At 50.9% G+C, this 22699-nt stretch overlaps 1 protein-coding gene across 10 annotated transcripts in view; it reads right to left on the reverse strand.

Annotated features, from left to right (window-relative positions):
* The window catches only part of Col13a1 (collagen type XIII alpha 1 chain), a 143257-nt gene extending 122148 nt beyond the window's left edge, over positions 1-21109 (reverse strand). For all 10 annotated transcript variants that reach the window (XM_029560965.1, XM_029560961.1, XM_029560963.1 and 7 more), the window contains exons 1-2: positions 20673-21109; positions 4473-4542 (exon numbers count right to left, since the gene is read on the reverse strand). In XM_029560965.1, the coding sequence (XP_029416825.1) occupies positions 4473-4542; positions 20673-20960 (358 nt within the window). In that variant the 5' untranslated portion in view covers positions 20961-21109. The remainder of the gene's footprint in view (positions 1-4472; positions 4543-20672) is intronic.
* Positions 21110-22699: the final 1590 nt, after the last annotated feature.

Genomic DNA, 22699 nt, shown 5'->3' on the forward strand with positions numbered 1-22699 from the left:
CCAAGACAACCACTGCCCCCAGCACAGACACCATCTGAACAGAGTACCCGACTTCTGAGCCTGCCTCTTTCCAGTCTTCACATCTCTTCCCACCCTCATCCTGACCCATCTGTTTCCTGTCACCACTCTTGACTCCGTTCCGTAAACTGCTGGTCAAGCCCAGACACACTGTCTCCTCAATCCTCAAAGCTTTTGATCTGGGTGTTTTCTGGAAGGATCTGTGAACTGAGTGTTGGTGGCTCTGAATGTTGGTTCTCCCACCTCCCATGGAAATAAAGACTGATTGATTGATGGGATTTTTGAGACAGCGTTGACCTTGAACGTGCTACATAGCTGAGGTTGACTTTGAACTCCTCAATCTCCTGCCTCTATCTCCTGAGTAATGAGATTGCAAGTATGCACTACCATGGTAATAAAATTCTAACCGGACATTGAACTGCTCAGCACAGTGGCCTTCTGGCATACCATAGATCATCCTATTACTATGGTCTGGCCAGAAGGGTGTGGGCAGGACTGAAGAGTGTCTTCTCCCTTAAGTTCTGCCCCCTCTAATCCCCATTCCTTTCGTGCTATGAGAACTAATGGATTTGCGAAGGCCTCAGAGAGGGAAGCCGCGGGACACAGATGACATAACCACCTCCCAGTCCCCCATACCTGTGACACACTCAGTCAGAGAGACTCCTCGACTTTAAGTCCCTGTACTTGGGGACATTTGTCACAGTGATGGCTGAGCCTGTACTCTTTGGGTACCTTCCTGCTTGCTTCCTTGTGGCTTCTCCTTACTGACCTGACCAATATCTCTTCTCTGCTCCATCCTTCCTGTATCTATGTGCCTGTTCCAGGGCCGATGCCCCAGGGGACTCCCTCACCTTTTGTTCCCACCATTGTTGCCCAAACCCTGCAGTCTGGTATTCAAGACCTTAGCCTACCCTTCTCCTCAGAGACCAGGCCCAGAAAGAAGCGATCAGCCACTTACCAACCTTCATGCCGCCAGCCCCACCCAGCCCCAGCGAGACAGGCCTGAAGGAGCTGCTTCCTTGCCAACTGGAGTCTATATTGTGCCTGCCCCTCGTTTGTTAATAAGAACAGGGACAGGGAATGGGAAAATTTCCCTCATGTTTGTATTGGCCTCAAGTGGCCTAGGAAGTCCCACGGTATGGCTATCTGTTCCTGAGGCCCTTCTCCTGCCCTGTGTGCTTTACAGATGGCCCACACCTATTCCTCTGAACTTCTGTCCACCGTGACCCTTCTCCCTGAGGGCCGACCTCTGGCATCCTGCCCTGGGCCTGGGAGCCCATCGACCCCTGGCAAACAGCGTGTACAGCAGGATGCTGGGAGAGGGCTATTTTGGGGCAGGGAGGGTCTCAGGAGGATGCTGGCGAGGTCAGCCTAGGAAGGGACTAAGACAGGTTTTCTGCCCACGATTATGTATCACGAGCCTTGTGGATGCTACCTAAGGGCCCACGGCTGCCACAGGAAAGATCACACCCACCACAGAACTCCAGCTTTGGCCTTCCTTAGTAACAACGGCAAAGGAGGCAGGCACGGGTTTAGGGTTGGAGGTTCTGGTCCCAACAGCCACCGGCCACTGTGTGCAGAAGAAATGTGTTTATTTGCTGTGTTTCCACAGTGGTAACTTTAGCAGCAGGCAAGACCCAGGGTATGGTGGAGGGAAAATTTCACGTGGTCTCAGGGTGGAGACCATGGGGAAGAAGTGAGTCATTTAATTTTCATTGAGCACCTACTTTATACAGGATCAATATTAAGTGTTGGAAAGACAAAATTGCATACTGCTGGTGTACTCTGTGATGGCATCAAGAGTCAAGAAGAGGCTTATGAACTCTGACCCTAAGATGGTGACCTGAGCGGCAGGTTGCAGGTACAGGAAAAGCGATGCATCCCTGACCAGTCCGAGGGCTTGCAAGCATTTGGAATGCTAGAACTCCCCTTACCTTTTTTCATCACAGGTTTTTATTTTTTCTTGATTTTCAAAACAGCATCTCACATATCTCAGGCTGGCCTCCAACTCACTACATAGTTGAGAATGACCCTAAACGCCTGATTCTCCTGCCTTCCCCTCCTAGGTGCTAGAATTACAGGCATGAGCCACCATGCCTGGTTTATGTGATGCTGGGCATTGGACCAGGGCTTCATGCATGCTAGGCAAGGACTCTATCCACTGAGCTACACTTCCATCCCCTTTTCAACATCTTGAGGGAGATTGCCCACCAACATGAGGCGTTCAAGTGCTTGCATGTAGTAGGTGATCAATTGGGGAGCATGACAGAAATTTTCCTGGTTGTTAAGTAGAATGGGTGGGTTTCTGTATTAAGGAAGTTCCTTTACAAGGAAGAGAGAGGCCTTGAACTTACAGGCCACAGTGCCCCCAGTGCACAATATAGTGTTTGATAGAAGAATTTCTGTGTATCTTTGGCAAGGCAAGAAGCCTACTGAGTCTCTAACACATTTTTCTCTGGTGGCTTTTATCCTTGTTTTTCAAACAGGGCAACTGAGGCCCAGCAAAGTTAAGAAACTGAAGGCCCAACAGCTGGTAAATGTCAGCGATAGAATGGAACCTCTGTCTTCCATGGTGCCAAGTCTTTTGCCTTTAATCAGCATTCTATTCTTAAGCAAAACTTAGTTGCAATTGCCCAAGAGTTATGGGGATGACAATCATGTGGAACATGAGCAGCAGAAAGCACGATTAAATTGTTAACTCTGCTCAGGCCCTGTCACTCCACCCATGCCTCCACCTCAGCTCATGAATCTTAGCATCTCATGACTCTCACAGAAAGCTTTCCCAGACTCCAGGGCCCAGTCTCCCCATCTCAGAGGGAGGAGTTGACTTCCCAGGGCTCTGGACACACTTTTAATTAACCCAAGCGACCTGTTTGTGACGGGGCAGCTGACTGTCCTCCCAGCCTCAAGTCTCCTGGGGCAATACATTGGAACTGTTACTCCCACCAGCCTGCTCACACCCCACCATATGACCCTCTACTGCTTGTATGCTTAGTATAATAGCTAATCTTCATTGTCAGCTTGACCTGATTTGGAGTTTCCAGGAAACACACATCTGAGTGTGTTTGTAAGGCCATTTCCAGAGAGGTTTAACTGAGGAGGGAAGGCTCACTCTATGAGCAACATTATTTCATAGGCTGGTGTCTCAGACTGAATAAAAACGAGAAAATAAGCTGAGCACAAATATTTATGTCTCCCTCCCTCCCTCCTTCCTTCCCTTCCTCTCTCCCACCCTCCCTCCCTCCTTCCTTGCCGCCCTCCTTCCCGCCCTCCCTTCCTTCCTCCCTCTCTGCTTCCTAATAGACTGAGATGTAAGTAGCCTCTGGCTGACACAGACAGGGGCTGGTCCTTCAGTCATACCTTCTCCATCATGATGGACTGCACTCCCTCAAACCATCATGATTTGATCAATCAATCTCATGACTGAGAAGAAATCTTCCCTTTTGTAAGTTGCTTCTTGTCAGGAATGTGGTTACAGCAATGGAAAGAGTAGCTTATATACTTAGCATCTTCCAGCCTCTCTTCCCTGGCTTGGGGAGCCTGTGGAGGGTTCCTAAGAGGGTTGTGAGCTTCTTGGGAGCCCAGACTGAGCCTTTCCAAGGCCATCAGTCCCCAGCAGGTGTCAAGGAGGCCTCATTGGGCGCTAAGAGTTCCTGAGTGCTTGCAGTTACTTAAGCATTTTTCCTTGTCTCCCCCAATCTGTTTTTATGTTTCCCTTCCCTCAAAGGCTTCCAGTCCATTCTAGTCCCTCAAGCGAACAGTGTTGCTTTCTCATCTGTGAGTAGCTTAATGAACCTAGTCAGGAACCTGGGGGAGTACTCATGTACACTCTCATATCATTGGTGTTAACTATGGACAGTGCACTTGAACCCCACACCCACCATGATGCCAGCACTGAGTAGGTACTCTGCACACAGCTTGAATACAGGAAAAGATACGGCTAAGGGGCAGACCCTGTGAGCCAAGGCCATGTGGCATCCTCTGTTCATCTACCCATGAAAGCCCAGCAAACAGCCAAAGCACAATTTGACACCAGATTAAGCCAGTCGCAGAGTTATCCATTCATTCAGGTGACAGACATTCCTGTGTGCCCACTATGCCTCAAAAACTGAAGGCACAACAATGACATGGTGAGAGGAGTCCACACACACGTGTCAGGCTGATCTTCCTCCAAACTCTCCACAGCCCATGAGATTTCAAAATGTGGCCATATCCACCAACTGCTTTGCTTTCATTCAGTCTAGTTCAGAGAGGGCCAGGCAAGCAGAAAAATTTCTGAATGGATGCATGTGGGAAGGAAGGAAGGAAGGAAGGAAGGAAGGAAGGAAGGAAGGAAGGAAGGAAGGAAGGAAGGAAGGATGAATGGGTGCAGGACAGAAACACAAGGACTGCTGGGATGTGGTGCCTATCCGAGAGACACCGATCTGATCTCATGTGTTCGCAGGGCTCCTTACCTGGTGGGCAGTTACATCCTGGAGACGTCTCCGAGGCCTCCCGGCGCCTTCGCAGATGGAACTTCCATTTCTGCACAAAAAGACAGACAAGTCACCAACAGCTGGTAAACCCCAAGCCGTAGAAAGCCAGCATCCTTGGCCTGAAGGAGAGTGTGGGGAAGGGAAAGGACTGATCAAGGGATGCTGGGGAGGGGGTGTGCTCTGGGATCAAAGCCTGGCAGTTCACGGCCTGCACTGGCCACTTGATGTGTGGGTGATGACAGGAAGCAGAGGAGAAGGCCTATCACAGTCATCTCAACATCTGATATCTTTAGCAAGTTCTTAAAGAAATTAAACACAGGGCTAGGGCTGGAGGGATGGCTCAGCAGTTAAGAGCACTGGCTGCTCAGTTCCCAGCACCCACATGACATCTAAAAACCGCCAACAACTCTAGTTCCAAGGAAATCAATGCCCTCTTCTAGCCTCCGGGAGCACTGCATGGCATGGGTGCACTTACATACATGCAGGCAATACACTCATACACATAAAATAAAAATAAAATATTTTAAAATCACCCTGTGTCCCTGTTCAGCATGAAAGAAGCCAGAGAAGTCTGTATCCCTATTCCCTATTGGCAATTTGGGTAGCCCCTTCAGAGGATGGCGTGATAAGGATAGGAGGTAAGGGGCTGGAGAGATGGCTCAGTGGTCAAGAACACTGCTCTTACAGAAGACCTGGGTTTGAATCCCAGTACCCATATGGCAGCTAACAACTGTCCGTAACTCCAGTTCCAGGGGATCTGACAGTGGCCTCCGTGGACATTGCACGACATGGGTGCACTTACCTACATGCAGGTAATACACACATACATATAAAATAAAAATCATAAATTTTTGGGGGGTCTTTTTGAGATAGGGTCTCCCTGTAGCCCCAGCTGTCGTCCTTGGGCTTGTTAGCAACATACTCTGTTCCAAAGGCCAAAAATGTCAAAAGTATTTGGGAGCTTGTATCTAATCCTTAAAAGATTTTAGGGTTACCTCTTCAGAGGGGGGAATGTTGGAGGGGAGGAAGTGGGCATGGATTTGAACAAAACACTTTATATACATGTATGAAATTCTCAATAAAGTTTTTGTAAAAGTTAAAAAAAAAAGAATTGAGTTCACAATAACAAAAAGACATGGAGAACACATAAAGTCAGGAAATCACTCCTAAGTATGGCCATTTGCTATGTGAAAGGAGACATATTAGAAAGGTTGTGCATTAATTACAACTACACTGGAATTTGGAAAGGGTGAAAGTACAGAGATAATAAAAATATTCAACGTTGACTTTTGTGAATTGGTTGAGTGAGGGATGCAGCTGAGGAGTGCATTTTTTTAGGGCAGTGAAGTTACAGCTTATGAAACTCTAATGGTAGGTATGTAACCTAACAGTTTCCAACACTGTACAAAATGTGCAACACCAAGAATGAAGCTTAATGCCAACTTTGAGTGATATTGATATTTCAGTGTAGTTTACCAATTGCAAAAATAGTACACTTCTGTCTCTGGAGGGGATATTGATAAAGGGAGCAGCTGTGCATGAGAAGGGGCGGGAGCTACATAGTAAATGTGTGTTCGTTACTCTACTGTTAATGGAAAACTTCATAAACATGTTACAATTTATTTCTTTTTATGTGTATGAGTGTTTTGTCTGGTTCTATGTATGTGTACCACATATGTGCTTAGTGCCAGCAGAGGTGAGAAGACGATGTTTGATCCTCTGGAACTGGAGCTAGAGATGGATGTGAGCTACCATGTGCATGCTGAGAACTAATTCCAGGTCCTCTGCAAGAGCAGCTAGTACTTTTACTTGCTGAGTCACCTCTCCAAACCCTTAAAGATTGATTTTTAAGGGATGCTTTGCTCTAACAATGGTAAGAAAAATTTTACTTATAAGTTTTCAGGAAATCTACTCCCAAGTGTGGCCATTTGAACTTGAACATTTAAAAATGAAAAAAAATTGAGAAAATAGCATAATTAAAATATTGCATCTTAAAATATCTCTTACCACGTTCTCCCCTGAAATAGGTCATAGATATTAGAATTTCATATTGTTCCTTTCTATGTCAAAAAATGCCAAAACCTAGACGGGTCACGTTCTGCCCTTTCTCACTTTTGTGCTGAAAAATCTCTTGTAAGAAGCAGTTTCTCCTAATGCAGAGGGAAAGACCCTTCCACAGAGACAGAAGAATCCAAGCAAACAGGTCTTGTCAGTTCTCACAGTTCATTGTCATTAATTATGCCCTTTTGTTCTCCAATCAACTTCTGCACACTTGTCCATAAAAATATACAGGCCTCCAGAAAAATGAAAGAAATTAAACATAAGCCACTCTCCACACTCAAGTCCAAGATCTACTCTCAGCCCCACAATAATATAAGTTTCTTGGTTCTCTGATAATTGTTTCCCTTTACCAGTCAGGTTCCTGGGGCAGGGACAGAGCCTTCTGTTTTTCTACTGACCCACAGGAAGCTGGACCACAGGCAGGTCGGCTGGAGAAGGAAAGCTACGGTCTGGGAAGGCACTGGACTCCCCACCCCCTCCACCAAACCTCTTCCTCCACACTTTGAAACCACAGAGCCAATCTGGAAGGCCCCTAGGAAACAGGATACCCTGAATCCCAAGAAACCGTGCCTGCATGGCGGCAAGGAATCAAATCGAATCAAATCAAATCAAAAAGTTCATGCAAAAAGGCCATTTGTGGCAGACTGCTATGGAAGCCAACATCTGCGCTGTTTCTCACGTGGGACCCTTATATGAGCCTGAGTAACACAGGCTGACAGAGACCGTGCTGGAGGCAGAATGCCTGGACTATGCTGATCTCAGCCCCACCCGCCCCAGTTGCTGAGAAGTCTGGAAGGGGGACACACTCTGCAAAGCCACCTGACTTCTTGAGGCTGTCAGTGAACACCAGCCACAGGTATGGTATATCTTGTCAGTCATCGGTACAGGGAGGACCTTGTAGTCCAGAGTGGGGCCTGAAGCCAGCTGAGGTCACGGGAAATAAGGAGGGGTTGGGATCTGAGCCACACTGTCAGACATTCAAGCAGTTCAAAGCTAGTCTCTCATGCAACTTTACATTTCTAATTTCTCTTGAAATCAAGAGAGGCTAGGGGAGGGCCTTTCTTGACAATGTTAGCCCCAAAAGACCAGCCAGCCAAGCATTTACTTCCTCTAACCAAGTCACTTCATCCTTCATGTGGGGCCACATAGAGGTGAAGAAAATCACCTGAAAGATGTCACTGGAGATGTTGTTAGCTGGTGAGGGTGGGGGACGATCCAGAAGCTTTAGAACAAACTGTCTGCTGAGCCCCATTGTGTACTGACCCAGGTCTGGGGGATATGGAATAGAGAATTTCACCTACTTTTCGTAATCAAATGCTAAGGTAGGCTTACCGGTGACCTCATTTGCTACTTAAGAAAACAGACTACAAGAGGGTAGATAACTTGCCCAAGGTGACACAGCCAGCACGCGGTATGTCCGAACTGTGAACTCAGATGTTCTGAGACCAAGGTCAATCCACCCTGCTGGAAGCAAGTGTGTACAGAGTACTAGTGACAGACAGGATGGGAGGGACTGTAAGGACAAGAAGGGGTCCTCAGGTTAAAGCCGACAGGAAGAGGGAACATTCCACACTTAGGAAGGGGAAGGCTTGGTGTTGAGGGTCATCAGATGAGCACATGACCTCCCATGACAAAGGTTAGTGAAAAGGCCCCAGACCACCCAGCTGATTTCTAGGATTAATTGTTGCATCCTTTCCAACCTGTGGCCCTGGCAGCAGAGACACGTCTGCCAGATGACAGCTCGTCAGTGACCCATCAGCCTTGGCTGGGGATGGGAAATTGCTACAATTCTGTAAGGTCTGTGACGGGTACATTCACCCTCACTCAACAGCATTGCAGACCAAGATGCCAGCAAAGACACAAATGGGCGCCAGAGGTGACTGCCACCATGCACACCTGTCCATCCACATCTGTGTCCCCAAGCACCTTCTCACCTCTGCATCCCAGTCTGTACTCCCTCTAAGACCAACTCCTCCATCATGCCCTGTCTCACTCTATCGCCTGTCTGGTCCTTCATGCCAGGGCCGGACCATGAGGCACCCCTGGTGAAGGCACACCCCCACATAAGCCTCTCTTCCCCCCCCACCTACTCCAAGCATATCTCTGACTCAGTGACCTTGACAGCTTTCTAATGCCCCCACCTCACATCTACCCTGGACCCAGCAGCCCATTCTCAAAACAGCTGCCAGGAATACCATGCTAGCCTCTCTCCTGCCTCAGGCCTCTGCACATACCATCTCTCTCTTTCTAGGATGTTCTTGTCTAGATGTCTACCTGGCACGTGCCTAAGAAGACCCTCCTTTCTTCCTATCCCCTGTACTTCCTGTCCCCTGACCTTGTACCCCCTCTCTGTGCCTCATTTTCTCTTTAACATCTCCCTCCGCCGTCACCTCTCTCTGCCACAGGAAGTCAATTCCATAGGAAGATGGATCATATTTTCTGTGTTCTTCATGTTGTCCCCTGGTGCCTACAACAGAGTCTGACACACAGCAAGCATTCTGTATAAACATCAGACTGAAGCATCCCGTGAGCAGTGGGAGGGCCTCATGGCTATGGGCTGTGACTCAGTCAGGTGCCTCATGAGGGCAAATACCTCTAGATGGATAGAAGTGTCATCCAAGGCACTCCCTCCCCGTGGCCAGTTTCCCCGCTCAGCCCACCAACTCTGCCCCCTTAGGTGTCTGAGTTGGAGGCCCTGGTGAGAGACCCCAGGCTGAAGTTGGAGGCTGGGGGCCCCATACCTTCTGAGGTGCTGGTGATGAGGGCCCCAGCCTCTCCAGGCAGAGCCTTCCTGTGCTCTCGGCTGGCAGCCAGGGCCTCCTGGAATGCCCTTGTGTGGCCAGGGCTGAAACGCCAGCCACCTGATGGGTCTCAGTTATTAAAATGCCGGTGTTGGTATCAAAGGGAAGATGCCAGGCAGCCACTTGATCCCCTAGAGATTGTTTCAGCCAGCATGGGCTTAGGGGCCGCTCACTCCCCCTATCCTAGCCTCAGTGCTCTTAAAGGGATAGGGCTTCCACCCCACCCTGGGTCTCTGGTACACATGGGTCCAATTTGTGGTGTAGTGCAGTGAACCCAGAGGGAGGTCCCTGTGCCTCTCAGCCCAGGGTCTGCCCTCAAGGGGAGGCTGTAAAGTGAGGTGTTGCTCCTGCCAACCTCCCAGGTGCTGAGGTGGAGGCCCCACACCAAACTAGGAAGGATTATGGACCATCACTAGAAGTGAAAGTCAGAACACACACTGGGGTGGGGGGTGGTCGGCACTGTAGCTATGGGGCAATGCTCTTGCTTGACATGCAAGAGGCTGTGGATTCCAACCCAAGTACTGAAAAGAAAAATTTAAAAGCCAGGTGAAGTGCTGCATGCTGGTGCATGCTAGTGCATGCCTACCATTCCAACATTTAGGAAGTGGAGGCAGGAAGATCAATGCAAGTTGAAGGCCAGCCTGGGCTACACAGTAAGACCATGTTAAAAAAAAAAAAACAATGAAAGGGTTGGAGATATAGCTCAGTAGAGTGCTTGCCTGGCATAGATCAAGACCTGGGCTAAATCTCCAGCACCCTATAAACTGGGCCTAGCTCTTAGGAGGTGGAGTAGGATCAGAAATTCAAGGTCAAGCCAGTGTGGTGGTGCATGCCTTTAATCCCAGTACTTGGGAAGCAGAGGCAGGCAGATCTCTGTGAGATCAAGGCCAGCCTGGTCTACATAGTACGTTCTAGGCCAGCTGAGGATATAGGGAGACACTGTCTAAAAACAAAACAAAACACACAAAAAACAAGCAAAAAGAGATTCAAAATCATCCTCAGCTACATAACAATTTCAAGATTAACCTGGGCTACAGGTCTCAAAAGTTTTTTTTCTAAGTAACATACATTAAGTATTATATACATGGCACTGTGTTAAGCATTTAGGGAAAATGTCATATAATGGCTAATTTTTGATAGGATGATACGACTCCCTCCTGCCCTCGGGACTTTATCTGGGGCTGGCACAGGCAGCTCCCAAACTCCAATGAAGCATGTACTCTAGGTAGGGCTTTGTGTTGTGCATTGGAGTTTGCTGATGTGGTGGTACCAGGCTTGTAGGGTCTCACCCAAACTTTTCCACTAACTTCTCTAACCAATGGATAGAACATCTGATCCTCAATGTCCTCAGCCACAAAACAGAGTGGCCTCAGTTATCTGTTAGACTGACGGGATGGCCGAAGGATATTGGGATGGGAACACAAGAGGTGGCTTCAGTCTTGAGGAAGAGTGGGCACCGGGAGGCAAGCCTGGTATCAGCTCCAGAGGTGGCCTCCACCACCTGCCATAGAGAGGCTGGTGAGCCCACATCACAGCTACTGCCACACCATGTGGGTGGGAAGTGGGGAGGGGGTGTGTGAGCTAACTATCCTATACTTGCCATGCCCCTCCCTTCCTGAGAACCTGTGGGGTGGAGGTGGTGGGAAACCCTGTCTGCTCTGAGGTTTACAAGCTGCCAGAGGAGAAAGTGGCTGTGGATATGACCCAGGCCAGCAGTACTCTGGACTGCCCCGTGGACCTGCTCCTTGTGGCCTTGGGCTGGACCTGGCCAGGGCCCACAGTGAGTCTCAGAGGCTCAGACCAAAGTACAGGTCTAGTTGTGTGGCCAAAACCTAGAGCAGCACAGGAAGTGGCACCACCTAAGCAGGCTGGGGATGGGACAGGCCCATGTGTGGCTGCACACCCTGGGGCGCAGGCAGCTCTGTTGGTTGGGTAAAATCAAAGCGGAGGAAGCCCAGACACCCACCCACGCCCAGACCCTTCGAGGACTGGGGGCCACAAGGAACCCAAGGAACTGTCTTCCTCCCTCCCGTCTTTGTGTAAGAGCTTGGCTTCTGATCACAGACTGTGGCTGGGAAGCTTGAGGCCTGAGGGCCCATCAGATGGAAGCAGAGATCCAGTGGTCCATCAGATACCCTACACAGCCTCTACCTCAAGGCTGCATCAGAACATCAGACCAACGTGGCCCAAGCTCTACAGCTCAGCAAAAGGAGCCTGTCCTATGTGTGTAAGCTTTCTGGCCTTCATATAGGAAAGTCCTTCCTTCCAGCTAACCCAAGTTCTGGCTAATGCTTCTGGAGAGTCAAGGAACTGGGTCCCCCAACTGGTTGTGGTTGGGAGCAGCTCAGCACAGAGTACAGCACCTCAGGGAACTTAGGTCGGAGCACTGAGAGGGCAGGTAAAGGGACAAGAGTCCTGGGATGGGAGCTGAAGCTGTTTCTCTCCTTCCCTCCTGGGATGAAGATGGAGCATAGCTGTGTGCCATGTAGTACAGAGTAGGAACCAAGCAGGTGCAGGGGCTGGCTGTAGGGAGCTCAGCCTATGGTAAGTGATAAAAACCAGGCATCAAGTCAGGCATAGTGGCCTACACCTTTAATTCTAGCACTTGAGAGGCAGAGGTAGGTGGGTGTCTGTGAATTCAAGGCCAGCCAGGGCTACAGAGAGACTCTGTCAAATTGAAGAAGAAAAAAAAAAAAGTGACACAAGATAGTCTACAAACCCATTATTAGCCAGGTTGTAGCTAAGAGGCATGGACAAGAGCCAGCTGGGGCTAGACTGCCCTGGCTCATCTCTGGAAGGTGACAGCTGAGTTTAGCATGCGAGGCAGAAATCCAGGTGAGGGACCAGGGCAGATGATGGCTCAGATCATCCAGTCCACCCAGACTGGACTCTAGCCATGTGGGGTTTTGGGAAACCCCAGAGATGGCACAATGACACGCTTCTTAGGAACCAGGCAGGCACATTGATTCAGAATTTGCCTCGACCCATTTCATGAGCAGGGAATTGAGGCACAGAGACAGCAAGCAACTTGTCAGACAGCACCCAGCAAGAGTGCCAGATTGGAACCCAGGAAGCCTGGTCTGGAGCCCATGCCCTGCATGCCAAGTCTGTGACAGGTGGTTCTTTCAAGGAGATTAAAGTATCTATTAGCCAAGTTCTAGGTATTGCTCAAAGCAGTGTGTGTGTGTGTGTGTGTGTGTGTGTGTGTGTGTGTGTGTGTGTACATGTGTGCACACTCCCCAGTTCGGCTGGACTGGTGTTGGCCAATGAGCTTCAGGGAGTTACCTGTTTCTATCTCCCCAGTACTGAGGTTACAAACACACACCATCCTGCCTGTCATTTTTTTTTAAAACATGTTTTTGTTTATTGGTTTGCTTCTGGGTGGCACAGCTCTGAAAGCGAGAGTAGGTAAGCCACAAGGCTGGAGAGGGTGGCAAGAACTGAGTCCATCCCACTGGCCACATGGGCCACTGGGAGAGATTTGTCTCTGGCCTGAGAGCAAGCAATGGGAGTTGAAGAGTTTCAATTGAGGAGACTGCGTGATTGCGAGGCCACTCTGGCTACTCTGTGAACAGTCAGAGTGGGGACAGTGGGAGTGTGCAGGTGAGTCAGGAGGATGGTTGGGCAGTGTGGTGTTGGGGAGGAGGACAGGTCTGTGGGAGGCTTATGGGCATGCCCAAGAAGGCATGTCTGGAACCCCTGGTGTGCACAAAAGGCCTGTGAGGGAGGCCACACAGATCTCCCTTTGATTTAGACACACTGAGTTTTAAGTGCTTGTAACTAATGCTGGGAACGGGGACAGCAGGTTTGGAGATGGGCTTGGGGCTCCAACAAGATGAAGAGCACACATTAAAAGTGAGACTTAGTTGGATATGTTGGCACATGCCTTTAATCTCAGCATTCAGGAGGCAGAGGCAAGCAAATTTTTGTAAGATGGTTGCCAACCTGGTCTGCATAGTGAGTTCCAGGCCAGCTGGGGCTATAGGGAGACTCTGTCTCAGAAAAAAAAAAAGTAAGACTTGATCAATCAACCCTGGCACAGTTGACTCTATGAGGTTGTGTGCTCTCTGTCACAGAGGGAATGTAAGCCTGAGGACCAGGGAGGCTGTGGATTCCTGGTACGGCCCATGGCTTATGAATGCCCTTCCTTCCAATGCTGACCCTGTAAGGCCAGGATAGGGGCAAGGACTGGGCTTGCCAGGTTGTATGGCTCCTGCTAGGCCCAGAATTTCACCACCCAGTCAGTTGACAGGGAAAGAAAAGTTCTAGCAAACACTTGTTCACCAGATCCTCCTCAGTCAGCGTCCTTGTCCTGGGATGTTTCTTCCTGGTTTGCCCTACAAACCACCTTACCAGAGCCTGACTCTATACAGATCAGCCTCAGAGAGTACTCAAAGTGTAACTGGTAACTGGGTGAACTGTCTCTCCAGTGGCAGAGATCCAGGTTTCTGTGATGTAACTTATAGACCAAGTAAAAATGTGGGGCACCTGGAGGATGCTGGGGGACTAGAGGGACATGAACAAGAAGGGGGAGGAGGGAAAGGGAAGACCAAGCCCTCCCCCAGGAGACCAGTGAGGCTGGGGGGCAATAAGGAAAGGAAAAGCCTCACCCATAGTGGCCTCTAGCCATGTGGGGTTTCGGGAAACCCCATTATATCCTCCAGATGGGAAACAGGAAGCCAGTGTCCCCTACGAAGCCGTGCCTCCCTCTCGACCCAGCAGTTCCACCCCTTTGTGCCCAGGTAAAGGTCTAGGGGAGCCTGGCTGCCAGCAACCCCCTCCTGCCTGTCCTCAGGCCATAGAGTGTTGGCCAGTCTGCAGGGTGATATCACACACTGGCCACATAGGAGTCAGGGAGTGTGGCACAGGGTCTGCTGGCAGCCCAGATGACATCCAGAATAGCTGGGGACCCCAGCCTGGCCAGACCCTTCCCAGCCCTGGTCCTCAGTTGCCCCTGAGGGAAACTGCTTATGCCCCTTGCTGGCTGAGGGAGCAGCAGACTGCTCAGGGTGGGCAGAAGTCATCCAAAAGGGCAGGAGAAGGGGCTGTGTATGGGATGAGCATGTGGGTGAAGCCCCTGTTCCATCCTCAGCAACAAAGAGATACACACACACACACACACACACACACACACACACACACACACGAAGATAGAAGAAGAATCCAGAAGGACCTCTAGGCTTCTCCTGGGCAATATGCCCTCAACTCTTTTATTTTGGGGGAAACAGGAGCAAAGAGCCTCCCACTGCTCCTTCCTTAAATCCCAGCCTTTGCCACTGCCCAGTGCACAGGAGGACCCCACATCTCCCTGTGACCTCTGTACCTGCCACCTCAGTCCCTCAACACTGTGGGGACATGTGAGGGGAGGATGCTGGGTACCAAAGTGCTCTCTCTCTCTCTCTCTCTCTCTCTCTCTCTCTCATTCTCCCCCTCCCCCCACTAGCCTGGCTCCCATGCTTAGTCATCCCATTGTTTACTGAGCCCTCAAGAACCAGAAGGTGAGGCTGGAGAGATGGCTCAGTGGTTAAGAGCATGTGCTGCTCCTGCAGAGGACCCAGGTTTAGATCCAAGCACACACATGGCAGCTAATAATCATCTGTAACTCCAATTCCAGGTGTCGGATACCTCCATGGGCATTTCATGATACAAGTACACTTACATCACATGCAGAATCTGTTATCAGGTTGTGTGGGGGAAAATGGAGAGAGAGAGAGAGAGAGAGAGAGAGAGAGAGAGAGAGAGAGATGCTTAGCTCACTGAGAGAGAGAGGATATTTAAAGGCCATCAAGGGGAGGGCACCTGCCTCCTGTGGCTAGGGCTGATCCACAGATGGTCAGGAGACTTTTCCTTGTGTTTTGGCGCCAATGGACTGGAAGTGCAGTCTGGAGCCCTGGGTGGAAAAGGACTGAGAGGTCTGCCCAGGTTCAATGAGAAAGTGCATTGAGTGATTAGTAATGTCTGCCATGGTTCTGGGCCAAAGAAGCCAGCAGTGTGTTCTATGTCTATTCATGTCCTTTCTTTGAGCTTAATGTCAAGTCAGGCATATCCAGGGAGTGCCACAGGCAGTTAGAGCAGGGAGGGAGCCCTCATGGGATGGCTCCAGAAAGCCCTCCAAAGGATGCTGGAAAAGCCTACAAGTATTTGGAGTAAGGGAAAAAGGCATCTTTCTGGGACTGACCAAATTGTGACACTGGTTTCAGGAAGATAGAACACTTACTAGTTCTTATGAGCATCCTGGAACACTACTGCAAAGGATGCCAAGGCTTAATAATAAGCTTAATGGGAAAATGTCCTGTCTTTGATTAGCCACGTCTTCTGAGGGCTCCAGAATGGAAGCAAGGCACATGTTCACCATGTATTTGCCCCCCAGTGAGCTAGTTAGCTGGACAGCTAAAGGGGTGCCATGAGGAGACACCCGTCTGCATCTCTCCCTCAGGATCATACCCTGGTCCTCTGAGGCCACCATGTGCATCCTGTGGACCTGCCTTCTCATTGAAGAGTGAGGGGCCTGGACTTCACTGTCTGCACGAGAAGGAAGGCAGAGATCTGGGTTGGACACAGTGGGCTGCTGGGCTGTGTTACAGGGTACCTGGACCTATGGTCTGCCCACTTCCTGGGGCCTAGGCAGCTGTCATGTATCCAGGACACTGCACAGGTGGCCCACCCTGTTACACACTGCCTGCTCTTTTCAGAGCCCACATCAGTCCACATCTTGGCAGTTCAATCTTTCTGCCACTGCTTTGATCTTGTCCTTCAATGGCCCAATAAAAGGTCCCTGTACACATACCCTATAGATGTTTTTAGGGAAGTGGGGGTCTGCCTGCTCTCTGTCAACACCCTAGCCTGGAAGTTTCCATCACTTCCTTTCCTAGGGCTTCCTCAGGGTGGAAGAAGTGAGTCACAGAATGGAAGGGAGGTTTGGAGACACCAGTCTTATCTATAAAATGGGATAGGAGAGCACTGACCTCTCTAGTAGTGGGGAGGACTCTCCGGGAGTGGGGAGGATGGAAGGCAACGCCATCCTGGTCACACGCATGGCTCTGCTGTATCCTATGAACAGGCAGGAACCTGTCCCAGGGAACAACACTGTCACAGAAATGGCAGCCTACCTGGCCTCCCTCAGAGACCACTGTCTAGAGGCCTGGGAGACCCGCCTGTTCCAGCCCTGAGCCTTCAAAATGAACGTGGCTGTTAGACTGTTTTTAATCTCTCTCCCCCACCCCCACCTAGTCCCAGCCTAAGTGTCAACTGAGTTTCTCCATTTGGGACATTCCAACTTCTTTCTTCACAGCAAGGAAATCAACTGCCCAGCAGCTGCAGTGCTCATTAAGGGTCCAGATAGAGGCTCTGCTGAGGCTCACTGGATTTGGAAACCACCTCCCCAGCTCCCAGAACCCTCCTCTCTCTGTGCTGACTCTCCTGCCAGAGGCTGGACCCTGGGGTCTGCCAACGGCTCACATCTTTCCAGGTATCCTCTCCTATTGGGCCTTCTGCACTCCCAGCTCTCTTGTCCTCAGCCCCATAGACCCAGTCTTTGTCCAGCACAGGTCCTTCCCCAGTCCCTCTCTCCTCCTTCAGGGAGTGGCTCAGGCTCACCTGCCCCAGAGCCCCAGAGCCAATCCTCAGCATCATCGTTCCCTCCTGTTGCTAGGGCCACTCCTTCATACATTCTCCTGTCTGCCTCCTCCTCAGGGTCTCCCAGCATTCCCAGGAGGAAGCCAGTGCCAGCTCCCCGGGGGCTCACTATGGCTGCATCGCGGCAAGGTGGGCTTAGGGGAATCTAGTCTTGTCCCTAAGCTTCCCAGCTCCCTGTCCCTGCGAGGGCAGGGACCCACTTCAGGACCACCTCACAGAACCGGTCTATCACTAAACTTTATGGCCCACCTCCTCTCACCTGGTCTTACCTCTCCCATTCATTTTTTAAATTAAAAAAATTGTTATTATTTTTTATAGTGTATATATACACACTCCTGTGGAGGTCAGAGAACAATTTCCAGAAGTCAGTTTTTTCCTTTCACTGTGAGTTCCATGGATTGAACTCAGGTCACCAGGCTTATGCACCAAAAGCTTTTACCCACTGAGCCATCTTACTCAGCCTCATCCTTCAGCTCTTGCTCTTTGCCCTTGGCTGGGAGAATTACTGCCCCCCCTTCAAAGGAAAGAAAAAGGGTGGGTCCCCTCCAGTAGCTCTGGAGATACCTCTGAAGGCCTAGCAGTTACCTCTGGTAGTGGTTAATCTTATCAACTTGGCTGAATTAAGAAATACCTAGGATGGCTGAAGAGTTGCTTAGTGTTTAAGAGCATGCACTGCTTTTCCAAAGGACCCGTTTGGTTCCCAACACCCACATCAGGCAGCTCACAACTACCTGTAACTCCAGCACCTGCCTTCACATGCACATACACAGACATACAGACATACACATAATTATAAATGATAAAATGAATCCTAAAAATGCCTAGGAGGGAGCTGGAGAGAAGGCTCAGTGGTTAAACACACTGGCTGCTCTCGCAGAAGACCCAAGTTCAGTTCTCAGCACCCACATGGCAGCTAACACCTTTAACTCTAGTTCCAGGGTATCTGATACCCCCTTCTGGCCCCCGAAGGCATTGCATGACACAGGTGCACTTACAGTTAGGCAATACACTCAATACACATAAAAATAATAAAATAAGAAGGCTTAGGAGAATAATAAAGCATACATCTAGGCATGCTTGTGAGGGTGATTCCAGAGAATTAACTAAGGGGAGAAGACCCTGACTGTGGGAAGCACCATGCTGTCACTGTGGGTCTGCATGGAATAAAAGGTATAAGGAGTGAGAGCCTCTCTGCTCTGCCCCCTCCCACCAAGATGAATGGAAAACTCTGAAACTGAGAGCCAACATCCGCACTTCCTCACAGCAATGAGAATTCTGAGCACCTTGGCAGAGGACTTCCGGTGACATCATGCCCAATTTGCCAGTCACCAGCTACTGTGGCTGCCAAGTGTTTGAAGTGGGATTGGGGTGCCTGGGGAACCCAAGTTCAAATTCTATTTACTTTCAATAGAATATGTCACTTGTGCTAGTGGTGGCTGTATGGGCCTTTGAGTGTCCTTCCAAGAGCCCCCAGACTACAGGACAGCTCCCTCCCACACCTTCTTCAACTGCCACCCTTAAAGCCCCATATCCAGTCACTCCTCTCAGCCCCTGTCCCCACTCCACTCCACTCCAGGCTAAGGCCCCTGCTGCCTGCAGCAGCCTCCTGTCAGTCTTAATCTCCCATCCTAGAGACATAGATACTGTCCTCTCAACCCTTCAATAGCTCCTCAGTTCCCCTGGACAGCTCTATCCATCTCTAAGGCTCATCTTGACCTGGGTTGCCTGTCTCTTCCAGCCACACCTTCAGCCCTGTTACCCCTCAGAGTCTTTGACTTCATTCCCAAAAGCAACCCCACCCCCCACTCCCCGCCACTCTTGCCCCCAGATACTGTCTTTGACTCCTTAGCACAAAGCCTGAAACATTTTGGCAGGCAAACTCCTATTCACCCTTTAAATCTTGCCTTAAAAATCACTTCCTCAGGAAGCCCACCTTGGCTACCCCCACTGTCAGACTGTTTTGCATGTAATGTGTTTCCTGGTCCCCTTTTCCCTATTCTAGTTTTTCCCATATGACATGGTGATTGCCCATTTTCTATCTGTGTCTATCTCAATTTTCAGAGGGCTGAAGTGTTCCCAGAGTGGCCTGGCCCCCAGCTGGTTCTCAGTGAACCAGTGACAGGACACAATGACAAGAGGACTGAACACAAGAGTTAGTAGGTTTAGTTCTAAAACTGATGTCACCATATGGCCCTGAGCAACTGCCTGGCCAGTTTTCCCCCTCTGTAAAATGGGGGCCACATCAGGTCTAGAAATCATTGAGGCAAACACATGCTATCGTTTGGATGGATGACTGGCCATCTAAGGTAAAGCAATCCATCAGGCCAGAGGTCCTAGGAGCTGGATACCCTGACACAGACTGGGATGTAACCAGGGAGGTTTCTTCTTCACCATCTAGCCAGAGCCCTCTGTAGCCAGTCAACCAGCAAAGAGCCCAGAGACTGCCCCTAGGCCTAGGAGACTGTGGGATGGCCTGAGCCTGCCGAGGCACTAGGATGTCACTCACATCAGGGACATGTCCTATTCCTGTGACCACTCTCTCTCCGGTGGCCTGTGATCTTCCTGACTCAGGTCACCCTAGGGAACAGCTCTAAAAGAGGCTGTTATCCCAGAATAAACTGGCTGCAGAAGGCCCAATACTGTTAGACTTGGGCACTAAAGTTTGCCATCATCACTATGAAACTCAGAGAGGTTATGCATTTGTTCCATGTTGCACAGCAGCCAAAATAAAGACCAGCCAGGGGGAAATAACCCAGTGCTGCTGGTCACTGTGCCACCCTGGTGCTGAACAAAAGACCCCTCCCATTTTTCCCAATGGAAATTTTCCAGGACTCCTGGGGACAGGTTGTGACCGTCTCTTCCCCCTCTGGACCCCAAGACCCCAAGTCCTCTGTGCTGTCCTGAGTTTATTAAGCCACCCCCTCCCCCAGGAGTCCTTCCTTTACTTTCTCACCCTATCCACCTCACTTCACCCTCCCCTCCAGAGTCTGTATTTCCTGCCTCTCTGGGGAGGGTGCCCCCTGTACTCTCTCAAAATTTCCCCAGTAAAGAGTCAAGTTTGTGTCTTTTCATCTACCTGGGATGGAAGAAATTTAGGGACCAGAAGGAAGCTAAGAAGGAAAGAAAAAAAATGTCAGGACCATTCCAGAAACCAGGGCAGAAGAATTATAGGTTAACCAGACCCCAAGAACAGCAGAGCCAATCAAACTCACAGTTAGGCCCTAGGGGCCTGGAGCAGCTAGCAGAACCAGCCAAGAGCAATCCTCTTCAGAGACTGTCCCCTTAGGCAACTTAGATGACAAACTCCCTCTCCTTGCTTCCCAATGTGACTTAAAAATCAGGCAGCACCCACCCTTGTGGCATGGAGGGAGAGAACCACCAGTGCCCAGCCTCGCTTGGCCCAGTTCACACCAGTCCAGCGGGTCTCTGTGCACCTTTGGGCGGCTGGACTTCCTCCACCTGCCTAGTTCCTGCAAGGCGCCGCCAACTTAAAACACTGGCCCCCGGGAGCCCGGAGAGCCGGTGCATGCAGCTGGTGCTCCAGAACCCTGCTCACACTCCCCCGGCGGACAATCCAGGCGACTATGCAGCGGGGACAGTGAGCATCGGCTAGTGGAGTCTGGAGGCTGCACGAGGGGGGCGCAGCAGGGAGGGATAAAAGGCAGCAACAAAGGGCACAAACCTCATCCAGCAGTTGGTTGACTCGTCCCAAAATAGCCGTCTCCAACTGCTGCTCCCCGCGCTCAGCTTCCAGGCGCAGCACCCGGGCCTGCAGCTCCGCCGTCCGAAAGTGGGCAAGCAGGCTGAGGGCCAGCGAGCACAGCACCAGCGCCAGCAGCCCGCACCACCCTGGGCTCGGCAGCCTTGCGCAGTGCTCCGCCAGCGCCACGGTCCCCGTCCCGGGCGCGCCCAGCTCCCCAGGGCCGCCGGCGCCGGTGGCTGTCGCTTTGCGGGCGCGCTCCGCCACCATCCCCTCGCGTCTTGAGAACCAATAAATAAATAAATAGAATAAATAAAAGCGAGAGCCAAAAGGCGCGATCCAAACTGCAAGGCAAAGGAAAGGGGGGACTCGCGTGGATGCTTCCCTTTCCTTTGCTCTCCAAAGAGGCAGAAAAATGAGCAGTTGGAAGAGGACAGTTGAGAGTCACCAGGAGCCGCGATCGGGGTGCACCAAAGTGCGGAGAAGTTATTTCGAAGAACTTTCCAAGTCCGGGCAAGTTTGGGGTGGGGGATCTGATCCACTCTCCGTCAGTTCTCGCCTGTGCAGAATCCTCCAGGCTGGTGCTGTGCCCAGGGTCCTTTGAGTGTCTTGCGTCTCCTGGGCGAGTGGGTGTCAGTCCCCGGGCTAAGGGGCGCGCACCCAGAGCCCCATAGGCGGAGGTGGCTGCAGCCGAGCCGCGCCAGGCGGATTCTGGCGCCTCTGTAACTTGACACAGCCGGCGCGGCCGCGCGGATCGGATGAGCGACCAGCGCGACTTCCCAAACTAATCTCTGCGCCCCTCCCTCCTCCCCTCCCTCCTGCTCCTCCTCCGCCTCCCCCAGGACATGGCTGGGGTTTGTTTATTTATGCAAAGTTGCCCAGGGTGGGGGGCGTGGTGTGCCCCGCCCCGGTAGCCCTTGTCCCGAGCTCCCGGTGCCCTTTGAAGTGACACTTAGGGTTATTTATAGGCGCGAAGGGGGTATGGAGCAGGGTTGGGGCTGTGCTCCGCTTTCTTTCCCTAGATTCACACCCAGGACCCCGGGCATCTCCTGCAAAGTCTTGAGGGACCCGGCATCACTGCACCCCACTTTTCCAGAGCCACGGAACCCTCCCGGCACCCGGCTGTCACGACATCTACAGGGTCCTACTGGTCCTGAGCTAAGAGATCTGCCACTGCTGCATCCCACAATCTCTCTGGCACCCATCTCCACACAGGGCCCTGCGCTCAGCCAGCATCCCTAGTGGGACCATACTACCAGCTACAGATTTACACCGGTGTGGAAGAACCAGCTCTCTAGGGGGCTGCGGGACTGGAGTCCCTTTCTCTCTCAGGACCAAGACCTAAGGAACTACGGAAGAGAAACTGATCTGCGGTCCAGCTCAGTGCCTGGGTTCATTTCAGGCTATCTGAGAAGCAGGAGGAATCCTTCCCCTTCTTACCTAACATAGATCTGGGGCCCAGAGCAGACCAGCCACTCTAAGCACCCTACTATCAAAGGCCTGCAATTCCCACGCCCTCACTCCACCTTCCCTTCCCTACCCCCTCCTCTCTCCTGGGGTCACTTCCTCCACTCCGAGGAGTTGGTGGCCCCAGGGCATTTACATTTGGTCCTTTCCTCGCTTCCTTTCTCACCCCCTCCCTCCCGTGCTATAAGGGACTTTTGTCATTAGAGTCTTCATTTCCTCGGTCCTGTAAACGAGGTGGTGGGATTGGGCTTTGGAAAAAGCCTTCCATTAGGAAGCAGAGGGTCAGGGAGGGAAGGCTGACCCTTGAACCAACTGTGGAAATGGAAGTGGGGGTCCCAGGGGTGTGGGGTGCTCTTTCCTAGTAACAGCAAACTTCACATTTTGCATGCTGACTGGTGGGTGAGAGGGAGTTTAATATGTAATGTATATATTATCGTGTAGTGCACATCCAAAAATGTGGGGGGTATTGTACTTGTAACACCGTATATAGAATAAATGTGTATGACTGACTGCTGGGTATCAGCTACGGGAGAACTACAGGA

This window comes from Nannospalax galili, unplaced genomic scaffold (assembly GCF_000622305.1).
Source record: "Nannospalax galili isolate Female #2095 unplaced genomic scaffold, S.galili_v1.0 scaffold853, whole genome shotgun sequence".
NCBI classification, from domain to species: Eukaryota; Metazoa; Chordata; class Mammalia; order Rodentia; family Spalacidae; genus Nannospalax; species Nannospalax galili.